Source organism: Onthophagus taurus, chromosome 1, assembly GCF_036711975.1.
Source record: "Onthophagus taurus isolate NC chromosome 1, IU_Otau_3.0, whole genome shotgun sequence".
NCBI lineage: Eukaryota > Metazoa > Arthropoda > Insecta > Coleoptera > Scarabaeidae > Onthophagus > Onthophagus taurus.
Window position 1 is genome coordinate 42,896,882 of NC_091966.1, and position 22,425 is coordinate 42,919,306.

Consider the following 22,425-nt stretch of genomic DNA (forward strand, 5'->3'; position numbering starts at 1 on the left):
TAATTAATGATTAATAATCTTGAAAATATTTGTAAACTTTTATTTTACTTAAATCAATATAAATCTTAAATGACTCGTATTTAATTTCTTAAAAATTAATATAGTAAAACCTCGATATAATACGTTAAAACGGACTTCGGATATCTTGCTCAATCAATTAATGTTTATAGATAAACTCGGGGTATTACTCGAGTTTAGTTAGTTAGTTCTAGTTTTAGTTATTATTATTAAGAGCTAAATTGTTCTATATTTTTATTGAATTAAAAATAGAACTAACACTAGATCCAGAACTAGAAACATTCGGGTTTAGCCGCACGTCTCTCAAGACGGCTAAACCCGAATGATTCTAGTTCTAGGTCTAGTGTTGGTTCTAGTGACAGTTCTAAGTAGTGCTAATTGTTACTAAATAGCCTTAGGTTGTGTATTGTTATTGAATTAAAACTAGAACTAACACTAGACCTAGAACTAGAAAGAATATTATATATCACCCTGTATATATTATATACAGGGTGAGTTATTAGTATAGGATAGTTGCTAAACCGTTTGAGAAACAAAAAAAATGTTTTATACAAAAGTTGTTTGACTCACCACTTTCTATTACGTAAAATTATTTTCACTTATACAGGATGTTCCATTTAGGCGTAACGGAGAGTATGTAGATTTTTTTAAATGGAACACCCTGTATATTTTATCATATTATGAATAGAATTTAATTTGTTTATACAACCGTATATGTTACTAACTCATAGCGTTCATAGTCCCTGAGATATTGAATTGTTTTTCCAAAACGTGTCCATTGCAGGATCTTTTTAAAAACGGTGTAAAAACGACATTTTTTCCAATTTTACCTTGAAATTATGTCAGATAATAGTCAAAGCCAGTAGGTAAATGATAGTATCCAAAGATATTAGATACGCTATACAGCGTGTTTATAACGCTTAGTTACTTTTTATGTTTTACAAATGGCTTTTTCATAAGTTTTTTTTTAAATTGAACACCTGTATATGGTGTGCTGGTTGAATTACCCATCAAGTTACTTTTAATTAATGATAAGTATGTCATATATCTAACTTTAGTAGTTTTCCTGATATTTAGAATTTGAAGAATAAAGTGTAATACAGTTTCTGTTTTAGATTTTGAGATATTATAACAATTTTCGTTTTTCTAAATGGAAACTACCACTGATTATTCGCTTATTAAATTCGTTATTTTTTTTTGATTACAAAAATATATGGTCTATTTCTTATTGTTTTAGAATAAAGCTAAAAATAAACTCTTTTTTAGTGTTATCAAAGAAATAAAATTTACAGTTTCCTGTAAATTATAACTAAAAATTAAAAAAACATATTTCTGATATTTGAAACAAATACATTTGTTGAACTATTTAATTTATATTTGTTTTACACAAAAGTTGGAATAGATTGCATTATTTCACATTTTTTATTAATATTTAATATTATTATTAAATGACTTAATAAATTATTGATAGATGGCGCTCATATATATTTTTTTAATTCAACCTAAACATAGCATCAAAAATTTTTTGAAGTGTCAAATAAAAAATCCTGTTTTTTAAGATGGATTACGAAAATTCGAAAAGTTTAACACATTAGAATGTTATATATTAGAAAATAAAGTAAATTTTATATAAATTTTTAGAAGAATAATTTTTAGTTATAGTACCGTAATTTACAGGAAACTGTAAATTTAATTTTTTTAACGACACTAAAAAAAAGTTTATTTTTAGCTTTATTCTTAAACGACAAGAAATAGACGTATCTAACCCCATATTTTTCTAATCAAAAAAAAATAACGAATTTAATAAGCGAATAATCAGTGGTTGTTTCCATTTAAAAAAATGAAAATGTCATAATATCTCAAAATCTAAAACCGAAAAATTTTTTTCTTATAGTTTCCGAGATAGCCTATTTGGAAATCGAATTTGAACCAGCCTGTACTTAATATTATATTCTGTCTATTTTTATCAGGTTTTTTTTGTTCTTCCTTTTATTATTTGATTAAAAAGTAGTTAAGCATCATAAACATCCTGTATAGCGTATCTAATATCTTTGAATACAATCATCTACCTACTGGCTTTGACTATTGTCTGAAGGCAAAATCAGAAAAAATGTCGCTTTTACATCGATTTTAAAAAGATCCTGTAATGGGCACATTTTGGAAGAACAATTGAATATCTCAGGAATTATGAACGCTGTGAAATAGTAACATATACGGTTGTATAAACAAATTTAGTTGTATACATTATATGATAAAATAAATAGGGTGTTCTATTTAAATAAATTGACGTACTATCAGTTACGCTTAAATGGAACAGCCTGTATAAGTGAAAATGATTTTACGTAATAGAAAGTGATGAGTAACACAACTTTTGTATAAAATATTTTTTTGTTTTTTAAACGGTTTAGTAACTATCGATCGCCAGGATACTAATAACTCACCCTGTATATTATATACAGGATGTGTCAAATGTCTGGAATATAGCCAATAACTTGACCATTTGTGCTTTTAAAGAAAAATGTTTCAAATAAAAGTTTCTTTATTAATTGTGGCTCATTTTTTGGCGAAATTTGCTTGTTTTCGTTGCTATGGCAATCAACATTGTTATTTTAAATGGGATGCAGATGTCTTTTTTGCATATTTTGATAGAAGATAAATCGCTCTACGCGATGAACATATCAAATCATATGGTTGTATAAGAAAAAAATCGAGAAAAAATGCGTTCTCTGAAAATATTAAATCAGCAAATTACAATCAAAGTAGGCGTCTAAATAGCGCCGTTGACAGCTTTAAATGTCAAAAAATTGACAGTTTAAACAAAGTATGCAAAAATACATATGCATCCCATTTAAAATAACAATATTGATTGCCATAGCAACGAAACAAAAAACAATACAAACAAACAAATACAAGTATTTGAAACATTTTTTTTTTAAACCACAAATGGCGAAGTTATTGGCTATATTCCAGACATTTGACACACCCTGTATACAGGTGTCCCGTTAAGGGAACGGAGCGGCTGTATCTCGACAACGGTAAAGCTTAGAGGTTTGGAAAAAAAATCCATATAGGCAAAGTGACCAAGAGAAATAGCTGGGAATTATTTTGAAGTTCGTAATTCGACCGCTAGGGGGCGTAACTGCCATTGAGAAACATAAAACTCTCACTATCTCAAAAAGTTAGACGATGAGCTATAATTTTGACAACATCATTTAATAGCTTGGATAATACCGCATCGCTTTTGTTTTGCGATATTTCTCATATCTGTCATAATAACGGAGCGATTTGAATATTTTCGGTGTTGTTTGAAACAACATTTTATGCTCTTTTTAAAGATATTTTCAGTAAGATCGTTTGCTTTAAAACAACGTCAATGGGATGCACATCGTCTAACTTTATGAGATAGCGGGAATTTTATGTTTTTCTATGGCAGTTACGCCCCCAAGCGGTCGAATTACGAACTTCAAAATAATTTCCAGCTATTTTTCTTGCTCACTTTGCTTATAAGGATTTTTTTCCCAAACCTAGAGGCCTTACCGTTGTCGAGATACAGTCGCTCCGTACCTTTAACGGGACATCCTGTATATAGTGTTAGTTTTAGTTATAATTGTTATTCAGTGCTAGATTATTGTATATTTTTATTGAATTACAAGTAAAGCTAATACCAGACCTAGCGACAGTGCTTAGTAGTGCTAGCACTACTAACTAATTGTTATTGATCTAAAACTAGAACTAGACCTAGAACTAGAATCATTCGGGTTTAGCTGTCTTTAAAGACGTGCGGCTAAGCCCGAACGTTTCTAGTTTAGTGTTAGTTCTAGTGACAGTTCTAAGCAGCGTTAGTTGGCACTATACAGCCTTAGGTCGTGTATTGTTATGGAACTAAAACTAGAACTAACACTAGACCTAGAACTAGAAATATCTGGGTTCAGCACGGCTAAACCCGGAACTTTTTAGTTCTAGGTCTAGTATTAGTTCTAGTTTTATTATTATTCAGTGCTAGATTGTTGTATATTTTTATTGCAATAAAAGTAGAACTAACAGTAGACCCAGAACTAGAATCATTCGGATTTAGCCGTCTTTAAAGACGTGCGGCTAAACCCGAATGTTTCTAGTTCTGGGTCTAGTGTTGGTTCTAGTGACAGTGCTAAGTAGTACTAGTTAGCACTACATAGTGCTACGTTGTGTATATTTTTATTGAATTAAAAGTAGAACTAATACTAGACCTAGCGACAGTGCTTAGTAGTGGTAGTTAGCACTACTAACTAATTGTTATTGATCTAAAACTAGAACTAGACCTAGAACTAGAATCATTCGGGTTTAGCCGTCTTTAAAGACATGCGGCTAAGCCCGAATGTTTCTAGTTTTAGGTCTAGTGTTAATTCTAGTGACAGTTCTAAGCAGCGCTCGTTGGCACTAGACAGCCTTAGGTCGTGTATTGTTATGGAACTAAAACTAGAATTAACACAAGACCTAGAACTAGAAATATCTGGGTTCAGCACGGCTAAACCCGGAACTTTTTAGTTCTAGGTCTAGTATTAGTTCTAGTTTTATTATTATTCAGTGTTGGATTGTTGTATATTTTTATTGCAATAAAAGTAGAACTAACAGTAGACCTAGAACTAGAATCATTCGGATTTAGCCGTCTTTAAAGACGTGCGGCTAAACCCGTATGTTTCTAGTTCTTGGTCTAGTGTTAGTTCTAGTGACATTGCTAAGTAGTACCAGTTAGCACTATATAGTGCTAGGTTGTGTACGTTTTTATTGAATTAAAAGTAGAACTAATACTATACCTAGCGACAGTGCTTAATAGTGCTAGTTAGCACTACTAACTAATTGTTATTGATCTAAAACTAGAACTAGACCTAAAACTAGAATCGTTCGGGTTTAGCCGTCTTTAAAGACGTGCGGCTAAGCACGAGCGTTTCTAGTTCTAGGTCTAGTGTTAGTTCTAGTGACAGATCTAAGTAGCGCTAGTTCGCACTAGATAGCCTTAGGTTGTGTATTGTTATTGAACTAAAACTAGAACTAACACTAGACTTAGAATTAGAAGTATGCGAAACTTTCTAGTTCTAGGTCTAGTGTTAGTTCTAGTTTTATTGTTATTCAGTGCTAGATAGTTGTATATTTTTATTGCAATAAAAGTAGAACTAACAGTAGACCTAGAACTAGAATTATTCGGGTTTAGCCGTCTTTAAAGACTTGCGGCTAAACCCGAATGTTTCTAGTTCTGGGTCTAGTGTTAGTTCTAGTGACAATGCTAAGTAGTACTAGTTAGCACTACATAGTGCTAGGTTGTGTTTATTTTTATTGAATTGAAAGTAGAACTAATACTAGACCTAGCGACAGTGCTTAGTAGTGCTAGCACTACGAACTAATTGTTGTTGATCTAAAACTCAAACTTGAACTAGAATCATTCGGGTTTAGCCGTCTTTAAAGACGTGCGGCTAAATCCAAATGTTTCTAGTGCTAGGTCTAGTGTTAGTTCTAGTGTCAGTGCTAAGTATTGTGCTAAAATCAATAGGGTTTAACCACATGTCTTTAAAGACGTCTAAACCCGAATGTGTCTATTTCTAGGTCTAGTGCTAGTGCTACTTTTATTGTTATTCAGTGCTAGATTGTTGTATATTTTTATTAAACTAAAAGTAGAACTAACTAATAAAGAACGCAACGGTGTAGATAGCTGTTTGAATTAATGTGTATTAAAATTATTCATTCAAACAGTATATATGTTATAACGTACACTCCTTTCTCCGTATTAATCCGTTATATCGAGGTTTTACTATAATCTTAACCCCTTAATAAAATATTAAGAGATTAATTAAATAAACACAACTATTTACACAGTTATATACACGCATTCACACACGTTTCGTTTCAACTTAAATTTTCTTAAAGAGAATTTGAATTCAACTTAGTCATTTAACCTTAACACACTAAGTTTGAACTTCTGAATCGCTTTATTTGGTTCTATAAAATCGCGTTGAATCGTTTTCGTAACAAATACTTAAAAATACGTGAATAAAGAAAAGAGGACTATCACACATGGCATGAAAACACACGTTTTAATTAAATTATTAAGCGCTATCTATGGCTGAACTTCGCATATGAAGTACGTTTCGAACGAACACGGAGAATCGTTCCATTTCAATCCTTTTCCGTCGCGATTCCACAACTCCAAACAGTTCTCTTCTTCGCCGTTTTCGTAAACGAAATTGTTCGGTTCGCCCGCGTTCCAATTCGTGAAGGTGATCGGTCTTCCGGTTGACATCCAAAAAAATGAACCTTCGTTGGCCAAATCGGTACCCGACGTCCAAAAATGCTCGTTTCCATATCCTAAAATTTTATATTTTATAAAAAAAATCGACTTAAATAATTAATTAATTAATTACCGAAATCTTTAATATATTTCTCCAACTTATCGTTTTCTTCTTGAGATGTTATACTAGCTAAATGCATCCCGTGAAACCGGCAATATTGAGTTGCCCTAAAATAATTCGCCTACAACAAAATTAAAAAAAAAAATTATTACTTAATTACCTTCAATTAGATTGAGTTACATTGAATTACATTGACATTTGAATAAAGTCATTACATGATTTAAACGGCAACGCAAATAACGCATCATAATCATCAACGGGGCCATTCATACCTACTACATGAGAACCGTGGTGATTTACTTGTGTTTATTGTGCAATCGAAATACATTCCATAAAAATGCACTACGGGGATCGGTAAAATTACGTTGTTAATGAACGTTTTACGCAATAATTGGTAGACGTAATTATTATTAGAAGGTTGTTTCGCCTGGTAATTAATTAATTTCGCATAGATAACCATCTGTATAAAAATATCGTACAATGAACGTGTTTTTTGCGATGATTCTTAATTTTTATAAACAACTCTTCCAAGAAGTTTTAAAATTTCATAATTTTTGACATTATTAGGTTATTATATTCCCTATTATTATTATTCATATAATACATATTCCCCTTATTTATTATAGTCCCAATATTTCTAGTTCTAGTGACAGTTCTAAGTAGAGCTAGTTGGCACTAGATAACACTAGGTTGTGTATTGTTATTGAACTAACACTATACCTAGAACTAGAATAATAAGAAAGAAGAAACTTTAAGCTTTAATTTGTAATAAATATCATTTCTTCATTTTCATCAACAACTGTTCCACGAATTTTTGAATTTCCATCTTTTTTAACATGGTGAAAGTATGTGAGCTTAAACTGAACCTTTTTTATCCTCATTATTTTTATAATATAACCCCATGATTATTATATATCATTTGAAAGAGTACACTTTAAGCTTTAACTTAAGATAAATTTCATTCCTTAAGTTTCATAAAGAACGCTTCCAGGATTTTTTTAATTTTTATAAATTTTAATATTTTTAAGTTAAGCGAAAATGCCACTTTTACTTCAATACTTTTTTTCTCCATATTTTCCTAATACAACCCAATAATTATAATACATCATTTGAAAGAAGAAACTTTGAGCTTTAATTTAAAATAAATCTTATTTCTTAATTGTTATAAACAACGCTTCCAGCATTTTTGGAATTTTTATAAATTTTGACATTTTTAGGTTAAACGAAAATGCCACTATTACTTCAACACTTTTTTTCTCCATACTTTCCTTATACAATCCAATGACTATAATACATCATTTGAAAGAAGAAACTTTAAGCTTTAATTTAAAATAAATCTCATTTCTTAATTGTTATAAACAACGCTTCCAGGATCTTTTTAATTTTTATAAATTTTAACATTTTGTAGTTAAGCGAAAATGCCACTTTTACTTCAACATTTTTTTTTCTCCATATTTTCCTAATACAACCTAATAATTACAATACATCATTTGACAGATTAAACTTTCAGCTTTAATTTAAAATAAATCTTATTTCTTAATTGTTATAAACAACGCTTCCAGGATTTTTTACATTTTTATAAATTTTGACATTTTTAGATTAAACGAAAATGCCACTTTTACTTCAACACTTTTTTTCTCCATATTTTCCTAATACAACCGAAAAATTATAATACATCATTTGAAAGAAGAAACTTTAAGCTTTAATTTAAAATAAATCTCATTTCTTAATTGTTATAAACAACGCTTCTAGGATTTTTTTAATTTCCCACATTTTTAGGTTAAGCGAAAATGCATCTTTTACTTTAACATTCTTTTTCTCGATATTTTCCTGATACAACATAATGATTATAATACATAATTGGAAAGAAGAAACTTTGAGCTTTAATTTAAAATAACTTTCATTTCTTAATTGTTATAAACAACGCTTCCAGGATTTTTTTAATTTTTATAAATTTTGACATTTTTAGGTTAAACGAAAATGCTACTTTTACTTCAACACTTTTTTTCTCCATACTTTCCTTATACAACCCAATGACTATAATACATAATTTGAAAGAAGAAACTTTAAGCTTTAATTTAAAATAAATCTCATTTCTTAATTGTTATAAACAACGCTTCCAGGATCTTTTTAATTTTTATAAATTTTAACATTTTTTAGTTAAGCGAAAATGCCACTTTTACTTCAAGATTTTTTTTTCTCCATATTTTCCTAATACAACCTAATAATTACAATACATCATTTGACAGATTAAACTTTGAGCTTTAATTTAAAATAACTCTCATTTCTTAATTGTTATAAACGACGCTTCCAGGATTTTTCTAATTTTTATAAATTTTGACATTTTTAGGTTAAACGAAAATGCCCCTTTTACTTCAACACGTGTTTTCTCGATATTTTCCTGATACAACATAATGATTATAATACATCATTTGAAAGAAGAAACTTTGAGCTTTAATTTAAAATAAATCTCATTTCTTAATTGTTATAAACAACGCTTCCAGGACGTTTTTAATTTTTATAAATTTTATCATTTTTTAGTTAAGCGAAAATGCCACTTTTACTTCAACATTTTTTTTCTCCATATTTTCCTAATACAATCTAATAATTACAATACATCATTTGACAGATTAAACTTTGAGCTTTAATTTAAAATAACTCTCATTTCTTAATTGTTATAAACAACTCTTCCAAGATTTTTTTAATTTTTATAAATTTTGACATTTTTAGGTTAAACGAAAATGCCACTTTTACTTCAACACATGTTTTCTCAATATTTTCCTGATACAACATGATGATTATAATACATCATTTTAAAGAAGAAACTTTGAGCTTTAATTTAAAATAAATCTCATTTCCAAATTATTATAAACAACGCTTCCAGGATTTTTTTAATTTCTTCCATTTTTAGGTTAAGCGCAAATGCATCTTTTACTTCAATATTCTTTTTTTTCATATTTTCCTAATACAACCCAATAATTATAATACATCATTTGAAAGAAGAAACTTTAAGCTTTAATTTAAAATAAATCTCATTCCTTAATTTTCATAAACAACACTTCCAGGATTTTTTAATTTTTGAAATTTTTTAGGTTAAGCGAAAATGCCACTTTTACTTCAACACTTTTTTCTCCATATTTTCCTAATACAACCTAATGATTACATTACATCACTTGAAAGAAGAAACTTTAAGCTTTAATTTAAAATAAATCTCATTCCTTAATTTTCATAAACAACACTTCCAGGATTTTTTAATTTTTAACATCTTTTAGGTTAAGCGAAAATGCATCTTTTACTTCTATATTTTTTTTTTCCATATTTTTCTAATACAACCCAATAATTATAATACATCATTTGAAAGAAGAAACTTTGAGCTTTAATTTAAAATAAATCTCATTCCTTAATTTTCATAAACAACACTTCCAGGATTTTTTAAACTTCCATAATATTTGACATTTTTAGGTTAAACGAAAATGCTACTTTTACTTCTATATCTTTTTTCTCCATATTATCCTAATACAACCTAATGATTATAATACATCATTTGAAAGAAGAAACTTTAAGCTTTAATTTTAAATAAATCTGATTCCTTAATTTTCATAAACAACACTTCCAGGATTTTTTAATTTTTAACATTTTTTAGGTTAAGCGAAAATGCATCTTTTACTTCAACATTTTTTTTCTCCATATTTTTCTAATACAACCCAATAATTATAATACACCATTTGAAAGAAGAAACTTTGAGCTTTAATTTAAAATAAATCTCATTCCTTAATTTTCATAAACAACACTTCCAGGATTTTATAATTTTTAACATTTTTTAGGTTAAGCGAAAATGCATCTTTTACTTCAACATTTTTTTTCTCCGTATTTTTCTAATACAACCCAATAATTATAATACACCATTTGAAAGAAGAAACTTTGAGCTTTAATTTAAAATAAATCTCATTCCTTAATTTTCATAAACAACACTTCCAGGATTTTTTAAACATACTTAATTTTTGACATTTTTAGGTTAAGCGAAAATGCCACTTTTACTTCAACACGGTTTTTCTCCATATTTTCCTAATACAACCTAATGATTATAATACATCATTTGAAAGAAGAAACTTTAAGCTTTAATTTTAAATAAATCTGATTCCTTAATTTTCATAAACAACACTTCCAGAATTTTTTAATTTTTAACATTTTTTAGGTTAAGCGAAAATGCATCTTTTACTTCAACATTTTTTTTCTCCGTATTTTTCTAATACAACCCAATAATTATAATACACCGTTTGAAAGAAGAAACTTTGAGCTTTAATTTAAAATAAATCTCATTCCTTAATTTTCATAAACAACGCTTCCAGGATTTTTTAAACATTCTTAGTTTTTGACATTTTTAGGTTAAGCGAAAATGCCACTTTTACTTCAACACGGTTTTTCTCCATATATTTTCCTAATATAACCTAATGATTATAATACATCATTTGAAAGAAGAAACTTTAAGCTTTAATTTAAAATAAACCTCATTCCTTACTTTTCATAAACAACACTTCCAGGATTTTTTAAATTTTTGACATTTTTTAGGTTAAGCGAAAATGCATCTTTTACTTCAACATTTTTTTTCTCCATATTTTCCTAATACAATCCAATAATTATAATACACCATTTGAAAGAAAAAACTTTAAGCTTTAATTTAAAATAAATCTCATTCCTTAATTTTCATAAACAACACTTCCAGGATTTTTTTAAATTTTTGACATTTTTACGTTAAGTGAAAATGCTAATTTTACTTCAACACTTTTTTCTCCATATTTTCCTAATACAACCCAATAATTACAATACATCATTTGAAAGATTAAACTTTAAGCTTTAATTTAAAATAAATCTCATTCGTTAATTGTTATAAACAACGCTTCCAGGATTTTTTTAATTTTTATAAATTTTGACATTTTTAAGTTAACCGAAAATGCTAATTTTACTTCAATATTTTTTTTCTCCATATTTTCCTAATATAACCCAATAATTATAATACATCATTTGAAAGAAGGAACTTTGAGCTTTAATTTAAAATAAATCTCATTTCTTAATTGTTATAAACAACGCTTCCAGGATTTTTTTAATTTTTAACATTTTTAGGTTAAACGAAAATGCCACTGTTACTTCAACATTTCTTTTCTCCACATTTCTTTAATCGAACCCAATAATTATAATACCTCATTTGAAAGGGAATACTTTAAGCTTTAATTTGCAATAAATCTCATTTTTTCATTTTCATAAACAACTGTTCCACGAGATTTTAAATTTTATTGTTACGAAGATTGTTGGGTCATTGCGGTAGAAATTTCCATTCAATTCGGTTTAATTTATAAACAAGTTAGTTATTTACGGCCCGCAATTATAATTTGTGAATACAAACTAATTTTCTTATACAATTGTAATCATAATTGCGTGCACTACTCTTTTATAACCTTCACTTAAGTTTTTGTGCAATTTTGATTAATTCTCCTGATTTATTTCTTATTATTCGCATTAAATAATGAATTAAATTAAATAATTTTCTCTCGGTTTACCACTAAAAACTCTATTTCGTTATTGTTAATTTTTATAATGTCAGTTAATTAATTTTTTCTTAATTATTGCACGATTTATTTCATGTTGTTGCATTTAAAAAGGAGTTGTGCAAATTTTAATCGTAAAAATACTTTCAATTTCGCATTTACTTCAACTCCTCTCATTTCTTACGTAAAAAATCTGGAAATCGACTTTCCATACAATTCTTCTTTCACTTTTTTTATATCGAATACATATTTTTTAAATTTCTTTACTTCTTTTTCTCCTAGCACAATTCTCATATACATAAGATTATTCTTTCAATTTGCATATAATACTCAAACTCCCCCACAATGGGAATCGAAAGTAACCGAGACACACATGCCACGCAAAGTTAATTATTGTTTAAAGACCTTCAACTCGTTTTTTTTTTAAGAAAAGAAAAAAATTAGGTCGGATGTTAATTATTATCTTCTGCCGATTTCGAAGTGGTATTTCACGATTTTGTATCGAAAATAGTGCTCTTTTCGTAACTGATTTGTGAAGATACGTGGAATCATCAATTTTCACATTCAAGTGTTAAAAAGAAATTGTTACGATACTATATAATTATGTTTACGAAATTTTTGAAAGCGTCACAGGAAAAATTTTTAAGAGAAACTAACAAATTCATCACGTTTTGTAACAATTCAAATTCAAAAAATGATATCTACCTTAATTATAGGTGTTATAAAATGATTTATACATTAAATTAAAGCTTAAAGTATTCTATATATAATAAATATATAGGTAGATATAAAAATTTCGGAGATACGATCATTTTAAGAAAATGTTCTACAAAGAAGTCATCAATTTTAATTACCTCAATTTCAAAAAATCATGTCTGCTTTAATTGTGGGAGATATAAAATGATTCATACTTTAAATTAAAGCTTAAAGTGTTCTCTTTAAAATGATATGTAATAAATATATAGATAGATATAAAAATTTCGGAGATATGATCATTTTAAGAAAGTGCTATACAAAGAAGTAAGGTTGAATCAATTTTAATTAACTCAATTTCAAAAAATCATATCTGCTTTAATTGTGGAAGTTATAAAATGATTCATACTTTAAATTAAAGCTTAAAGTATTCTCTTTAAAATGATATATAATAAATATATAGATAGATATAACAATTTCGGAGATACGATCATTTTAAAAAAATGTTATACAAAGGGTTGAATTGAATAAATTTTGAACTAACTCAAATTCAAAAAATCATATCTGCTTTAATTGTGGAAGTTATAAAATGATTTATACTTTAAATTAAAGCTTAAAGTATTCGCTTTAAAATGATATATAATAGATATATAGGTAGATATAAAAATTTTGAAGATACGATCATTTTAAGAAAATGCTGTACAAAGAAGTAAGGTTGAATCAATTTTAATTAACTCAATTTCAAAAAATCATATCTGCCTTAATTGTGGAAGTTGTAAAATGATTTATACTTTAAGTTAAAGCTTAAAGTATTGTCTTTAAAACGATATATAATAAATATATAGGTAGATATAAAAATTTCGGAGATACGATTATTTTAAGAAAATGTTGTACAAAGAGGTAAGGTTGAATCAATTTTAATTAACTCAATTTCAAAAAATCATATCTGTTTTAATTGTGGGAGTTATAAAATGATTTATACTTTAAATTAAAGCTTAAAGTATTCTCTTTAAAACAACAATTAATATATATGTAGTTAGATATATAAATTTCGGAGATACGATCAATTAAAAAAAATGCTGTACAAAGCAGTAAGGTTGAATCAATTTAAATTAACTCAACTTCAAAAAATCATATCTACTTTAATTGTGGGAGTTATAAAATGATTCATACTTTAAATTAAAGCTTAAAGTGTTCTCTTTAAAACGATATATAATAAATATATAGGTAGATATAAAAATTTCGGAGATACGATCATGTTAAGAAAATGCTGTACAAAGAAGTAAGGTTGAATCAATTTTAATTAACTCAATTTCAAAAATCATATCTGCTTTAATTGTGGGAGTTATAAAATGATTCATACTTTAAATTAAAGTTTAAAGTGTTCTCTTTAAAATGGTATATAATAAATATATAGATAGATATAAAAATTTCGGAGATACGATCGTTTTAAGAAAATGTTGTCCAAAGAAGTAAGGTTGAATCAATTTTCAAAAAGTCATATTTGCTTTACTTGGGGGAGTTATAAAATGATTTATACTTTAAATTAAAGCTTAAAGTATTCTCTTTAAAACGATATATAATGAATATATAGATAGATATAAAAATTTCGGAGATACGATCGTTTTAAGAAAATGTTGTCCAAAGAAGTAAGGTTGAATTAATTTTAATTACTCATTTTCAAAAAATCATATCTGCTTTAATTGTGGGAGTTATAAAATGATTTATACTTTAAATTAAAGCTTAAACTGATCTCTTTAAAATGATATATGATAAATATATAGATGGATATAAAAATTTCGGAGATACGATCATTTTAAGAAAATGTTGTAGAAAGAAGTAAGGTTGAATCAATTTTAATTAATTCAATTTTAAAAAATCATATCTGCTTTAATTGTGGGAGATATAAAATGATTCTTACTTTAAATTAAAGATTAAAGTATTCTGTTTAAAATGATATATAATAAATATATAGATAGATATAAAAATTTCGGAGATACGATTATTTTAAAAAAATATGGGTTGAGTAGAATAAATTTTGAACTAACTCAAATTCAAAAAATTATATCTGCTTTAATTGTGGGAGTTATAAAATGATTCATACTTTAAATCAAAGCTTAAAGTATTCTCTTTAAAATGATATATAATAAATATATATATAGATATAAAAATTCCGGAGATACGGTCGTTTTAAGAAAATGTTGTCCAAAGAAGTAAGGTTGAATCAATTTTAATTAACTCAATTTCAAAAAATCATATGTGTTTTAATTGTGGGGGTTATAAAATGATTTATACATTAAATTAAAGCTTAAAGTATTCTCTTTAAAACGATATATAATAAATATATAGATTGATATAACAATTTCGGAGATACGGTGATTTTAAGAAAATGTTGAACAAAGGGTTGAGTTAAATAAATTTTGAACTAACTTAAATTCAAAAAATTATATCTGCTTTAATTGTGGGAGTTATAAAATGATTCATACTTTAAATCAAAGCTTAAAGTATTCTCTTTAAAATGATATATAATAAATATATAGATAAATATAGAAATTTCGGAGATACGATCATTTTAAGAAAATGTTATACTAAGAAGTAAGGTTGAATCAATTTTAATTAACTCAATTTCAAAAAATCATATCTGCTTTAATTGTGGGAGTTATAAAATGATTCATACTTTAAATTAAAGCTTAAAGTGTTCTCTTTAAAATGATATATAATAAATATATAGATAGATATAAAATTTTCGGAGATACGATCATTTTAAGAAAATGTTATACAAAGAAGTAAGGTTGAATCAATTTTAATTAACTCAATTTCAAAAAATCATATCTGCTTTAATTGTGGGAGTTATAAAATGATTCATACTTTAAATTAAAGCTTAAAGTGTTCTCTTTAAAATGATATATAATAAATATATAGATAGATATAAAAATTTCGGAGATACGATCATTTTAAGAAAATGTTATACAAAGAAGTAAGGTTGAATCAATTTTAATTAACTCAATTTCAAAAAATCATATCTGCTTTAATTGTGGGAGTTATAAAATGATTCATACTTTAAATTAAAGCTTAAAGTGTTCTCTTTAAAATGATATATAATAAATATATAGATAGATATAAAAATTTCGGAGATACGATCATTTTAAGAAAATGTTATACAAAGAAGTAAGGTTGAATCAATTTTAATTAACTCAATTTCAAAAAATCATATCTGCTTTAATTGTGGGAGTTATAAAATGATTCATACTTTAAATTAAAGCTTAAAGTGTTCTCTTTAAAATGATATATAATAAATATATAGATAGATATAAAAATTTCGGAGATACGATCATTTTAAGAAAATGTTATACAAAGAAGTAAGGTTGAATCAATTTTAATTAACTCAATTTCAAAAAATCATATCTGCTTTAATTGTGGGAGTTATAAAATGATTCATACTTTAAATTAAAGCTTAAAGTGTTCTCTTTAAAATGATATATAATAAATATATAGATAGATATAAAAATTTCGGAGATACGATCATTTTAAGAAAATGTTATACAAAGAAGTAAGGTTGAATCAATTTTAATTAACTCAATTTCAAAAAATCATATCTGCTTTAATTGTGGGAGTTATAAAATGATTCATACTTTAAATTAAAGCTTAAAGTGTTCTCTTTAAAATGATATATAATAAATATATAGATAGATATAAAAATTTCGGAGATACGATCATTTTAAGAAAATGTTATACAAAGAAGTAAGGTTGAATCAATTTTAATTAACTCAATTTCAAAAAATCATATCTGCTTTAATTGTGGGAGTTATAAAATGATTCATACTTTAAATTAAAGCTTAAAGTGTTCTCTTTAAAATGATATATAATAAATATATAGATAGATATAAAAATTTCGGAGATACGATCATTTTAAGAAAATGTTATACAAAGAAGTAAGGTTGAATCAATTTTAATTAACTCAATTTCAAAAAATCATATCTGCTTTAATTGTGGGAGTTATAAAATGATTCATACTTTAAATTAAAGCTTAAAGTGTTCTCTTTAAAATGATATATAATAAATATATAGATAGATATAAAAATTTCGGAGATACGATCATTTTAAGAAAATGTTATACAAAGAAGTAAGGTTGAATCAATTTTAATTAACTCAATTTCAAAAAATCATATCTGCTTTAATTGTGGGAGTTATAAAATGATTCATACTTTAAATTAAAGCTTAAAGTGTTCTCTTTAAAATGATATATAATAAATATATAGATAGATATAAAAATTTCGGAGATACAGTGATTTTAAGAAAATGTTGCAAAAAGGGTTGAGTTAAATAAATTTTGAACTAACTCAAATTCAAAAAATCATATCTGCTTTAATTGTGGGGGTTATACAATGATTTATACTTTAAATTAAAGCTTAAAGTATTCTCTTTAAAATGATGTACAATAAATATATAGGTAGATATAAAAATTTCGGAGATACGATCATTTTAAAAAAATATGGGTTGAGTAGAATAAATTTTGAACTAAGTCAAATTCAAAAAATCATATCTGCTTTAATTGTGGAAGTTATAAAATGATTCATACTTTAAATTAAAGCTTAAAGTATTCTCTTTAAAACGATATATAATAAATATATAGTTAGATATAAAAATTTTGGAGATACGGTGATTTTACAAAAAGGTTGCACATAAACGTTTTGATGAATAGATTTAAAACTAACTAAAATTCAAAAAATCATATCTACTTTAATTGTGGGAGTTATAAAATGATCTATACTTTAAATTAAAGCTGAATGTATTCTGTTTAAAACAACGTATAATAAATATATAGTTAGATATAAAAATTTTAGAGATACGGTGATTTAAAAAAAAAATTGCACATAAATGTTTTGATAAATAGATTTAAAACGAACTCAAATTCAAAAAATCATATCTGCCTTAATTGTGGGAGCTATAAAATGATTTATACTTTAAATTAAAGCTTAAAGTATTCTCTTCAAAATGATGTATAATAAATATATAGATAGATATAAAAATTTCGGAGATACGATCATTTTAAGAAAATGCTATACAAAGAAGTAAGGTTGAATCAATTTTAATTAACTCAATTTCAAAAAATCATATCTGCTTTAATTGTGGGAGTTATAAAATGATTCATACTTTAAATTAAAGCTTAAAGTGTTCTCTTTAAAATGATGTATAATAAATATATAGATAGATATAAAAATTTCGGAGATACGATCATTTTAAGAAAATGTTATACAAAGAAGTAAGGTTGAATCAATTTTAATTAACGCAATTTCAAAAAATCATATCTGCTTTAATTGTAGGAGTTATAAAATGATTCATATTTTAAATTAAAGCTTAAAGTGTTCTCTTTAAAATGATATATAATAAATATATAGATAGATATAAAAATTTCGGAGATACAGTGATTTTAAGAAAATGTTGCACAAAGGGTTGAGTTAAATAAATTTTGAACTAACTTAAATTCAAAAAATTATATCTGCTTTAATTGTGGGAGTTATAAAATGATTCATACTTTAAATCAAAGCTTAAAGTATTCTCTTTAAAATGATATATAATAAATATATAGATAAATATAGAAATTTCGGAGATACGAACATTTTAAGAAAATGCTATACAAAGAAGTAAGGTTGAATCAATTTTAATTAACTCAATTTCAAAAAATCATATTTGCTTTAATTGTGGGAGTTATAAAATGATTCATACTTTAAATTAAAGCTTAAAGTGTTCTCTTTAAAATGATATATAATAAATATATAGATAGATATAAAAATTTCGGAGATACGATCATTTTAACAAAATGCTATACAAAGAAGTAAGGTTAAATCAATTTTAATTAACTCAATTTCAAAAAATCATATCTGCTTTAATTGTGGGAGTTATAAAATGATTCATACTTTAAATTAAAGCTTAAAGTGTTCTCTTTAAAATGATATATAATAAATATATAGATAGATATAACAATTTCGGAGATACGATCATTTTAAGAAAATGCTATACAAAGAAGTAAGGTTGAATCAATTTTAATTAACTCAATTTCAAAAAATCATATCTGCTTTAATTGTGGGAGTTATAAAATGATTCATACTTTAAATTAAAGCTTAAAGTATTCTCTTTAAAAGGATATATAATAAATATATAGATAGATATAAAAATTTTAGAGATACGGTGATTTTAAGAAAATGTTCCACAAAGGGTTGAGTTAAATAAATTTTGAACTAACTTAAATTCAAAAAATTATATCTGTTTTAATTGTGGGAGTTAGAAAATGATACATACTTTAAATTAAAGCTTAAAGTATTCTCTTTAAAATGATATATCATAAATATATAGATAGATATAAAAATTTCGGAGATACGATCATTTTAAGAAAATGTTATACAAAGAAGTAAGGTTGAATCAATTTTAATTAATTCTATTTTAAAAAATCATATCTGCTTTAATTGTGGGAGTTATAAAATGATTCATACTTTAAATTAAAGCTTAAAGTGTTCTCTTTAAAATGATATATAATAAATATATAGATAGATATAAAAATTTCGGAGATACGATCATTTTAAGAAAATGTTATACAAAGAAGTAAGGTTGAATCAATTTTAATTAACTCAATTTCAAAAAATCATATCTGCTTTAATTGTTGGAGTTATAAAATGATTTATACTTTAAGTTAAAGCTTAAAGTATTCGCTTTAAAATGATGTATAACAAATATATAGATAGATATATAAATTTTCGGAGATACGATCATTTAAAAAAAAAATGCTGTACAAAGCAGTAAGGTTGAATCAATTTTAATTATCTCAATTTCAAAAAATCATATCTGCTTTAATTGTGGGAGTTATAAAATGATCCATACTTTAAATTAAAGCTTAAAACGATATATCATAAATATATAGATAGATATAAAAATTTCGGAGATACGATCGTTTGAAGAAAATGTTATACAAAGAATTAAAGTTGAATCAATTTTAATTTACTCAATTTCCAAAAATCATATCTGCTTTAATTGTGGGAGTTATAAGATGATTTATATCTTAAATTGAAGCTTAAAATATCCTCTTTGTAATGATGTGTAATAACTATAAAAAGATGTAAATGATTCGGAGAAATATTGTTTAAAAGCTGAAACAAATTAGAAATGAAAAACGTGCAAGATTCTATTTCAAGTTACATTTAATTAATAATAATTGAATATAAATCGGTTATATAACTATGAAATAGCTGTTGCTGTGCTTAGCGGTACAACATAAACGTTGTCTTTTTACCGAAATTTATAAATATTTAGTAGTCGATTGATTTTCAAATGCATTTCTAACTGTTGAGATTGTATGGCGTTGTTGATTTGTATTAAAACGTGAGAACTGTATAAATGGCTTATTAATTGTAGAGATTTACATAAAAAATTTATTATAAATCAAGATGTATTTGAAAATGAGTTCAAAAGGTGCCATAAACATGTGAAAAAAGTTTGTGTTAAAAATTAATTATTAGAAAAATTGTTTATGTAATCAAACCATATAAAATTCTCGCAACACAACTTTCAAACATTTATTTAAGTGGAGTATCGAATATCTGATGCTCGGAATGCATTGCGTGGCCATAGAAAGTGGTGCATAGAAGGTACTATGACGGTCCCATTACCGTTTTGCACCAAGGACTAAGTAACCGTGAAGACAATCGAGATACTTCCGTGACATTAAATCTTAATAAATTAATTGCAATAAAATAACTACTTTTGTTCTGTTCAAAACAATGATCTCATTCATTATTATTCATTTAATAAAGTTTCTTACCTTGAAAAAAATTCCTAAATAATACTTTTTCTCCCCCAGTTTCAACAAAGGCATCGTCCATCTATTCGTTGGATTTTGTGAGTTTTCGTCTACACAATTCGGGCAATCAGCTATAAACAAAATAAAATTAAAAGAAAAAAAAATATATAAAAATCCACAAATTATTATTTTTAACCTAATAATCCAATGTTGGCGGATTCTTTTCTGTTATTATTATTATTATTGTTTAATGGCGAAATAGCACCGATTACACAGCCGAAAAATAACACAGAATTCGAAAAAATAATTAATAATCGAAAAAGCATGATTTTTGTTTTCTTTGCAAATTTAAATTCGACTTTGGCGATGTTGTTCGGACGAGCAAATGCACGAAACTAAGAAGCACATCGAACCGATGGCCACGTTTTCAACCGGAATACCACTCAGCGACGACCTTGCTTAAAAACGATGGCGAAAGTTGTTCGAAAAGAATTCCCCCCGAAAATAATTCTTATTTCGTGGCCAAAACCATCAAGTTCAAAGAATTATTTCGATTTAATCTCAAGAAAGCAAATTTCGAGAAAAAAAATCTTCAATTTTCACTTTTTTTATTAAAAATTCTCAATCTATACGAAAAATCCTTTGAAACGACACCAAACACGCCATTATTATTTTTAAAAACAACTGAGTTACGATGATTTTAAGATGGCGATCGTCAATTTTTTTTGGGTTATTTTCGGTTGTAATTTGGACATTTTTTGAGATAACCCCATCGTGTTTGGTGTCATTTTAAAGGGTTTTTAATGAAGATTAAGAATATTTAATAAAAATTAAATATTTCTTCTATTTAAATATATATAATATAGTATATATTTATATAGTACCAAATAATCAGTGTTATGTAATTTTTGTAAATGAAACAAAAAAGAATCGTGACCAATTTAAGCAAAATTCTTATCTAATTTGTAAATGTCAATCGTTCACGTCATTGTGCACACATTTTCTTACCATAAATTAACTGAAATATCAAAGAACTACTGTCAATGGAATTTTTTCGTGTTATTTCTAAACAGAGACGATTTTAATTTAATTATACATCAAAAACGAGACTGTACAATCTCGACGTATTGACATTATTGATACACGTTATGTAATGTCAACATTATATCTACTTAAGTGATGTCATTAGTCCTCGTATTTTCCAACATCCTTTTTGAAATAGTTCAAAATACTCAACGATAATAATAATAAGACAGAAGCACTTTTCTTCCAAGTACCTCCTTGTTATTACATAATAACACTCGCACGTAGGCATAGTCATTAGAATTCGTTGAAGAAAAAATTAATTTTTCCAAAATTGATACGAAACTTGATGATTTCGTCTTTTCGATTACGTAATATTTCCTGTATTGTACAAAGTAGGGGATAATTATATTTGGGTTCTGGTTAGGTTTTTGTGTATGAAAACTTTCTTCCCCCGAGGCTATGTGTAAGCACAAACTGATTAACTGTAATCATTTTCAAGTTCTTGGTTTGTAATTTTAATGATGGAACAAAATATAAAAAATGTTTTCTTCAAAACGGCTTGAGATGAAGAAGTGAACTTTTTGAGGTTATAAAGGAACGTTTGAGCTTAGATTATGCCTAATTATAAGTTTCTAGGGTAATCAATTCGTAATATACATATAAATTTTTAAATATCATTGATTTGACATTTGACGAAAATGTGGTAAAGGAAAAAAATTATTTTCTACATAACGGTAAGGAATAGAGAAGCGAAACTTTTTGAGGTTATAAAGGAACGTTTGAGGTTAGATTATGCCAAATTATAAGTTTCTAGGGTGATCGATTCGTTATATATAAATTTTTAAAAATCATTGATTTGACATTTGAAGATAATGTGATTAAGGAAAAAAAATACTTTCTCCATAACGGTAAGGAATAGAGAAGCGAAACTTTTTGAAGTTATAAAGGAACATTTGAGGTTAGATTATGCCTA

The 22,425-nt window shown here is 26.2% G+C and overlaps 1 protein-coding gene across 1 annotated transcript in view; it reads right to left on the bottom strand.

The window, feature by feature from the left end:
- Positions 1-26: 26 nt before the first annotated feature.
- Positions 27-22,425, bottom strand: part of LOC111420289 (C-type lectin domain family 4 member F-like) — a 50,014-nt gene continuing 27,615 nt past the window's right edge. The window contains exons 3-6 of the mRNA XM_071201395.1: positions 21,936-21,953; positions 20,448-20,557; positions 6,411-6,519; positions 27-6,354 (exon numbers count right to left, since the gene is read on the bottom strand). Of these exons, the coding sequence (XP_071057496.1) occupies positions 6,107-6,354; positions 6,411-6,519; positions 20,448-20,557; positions 21,936-21,953 (485 nt within the window). The 3' untranslated portion in view covers positions 27-6,106. The remainder of the gene's footprint in view (positions 6,355-6,410; positions 6,520-20,447; positions 20,558-21,935; positions 21,954-22,425) is intronic.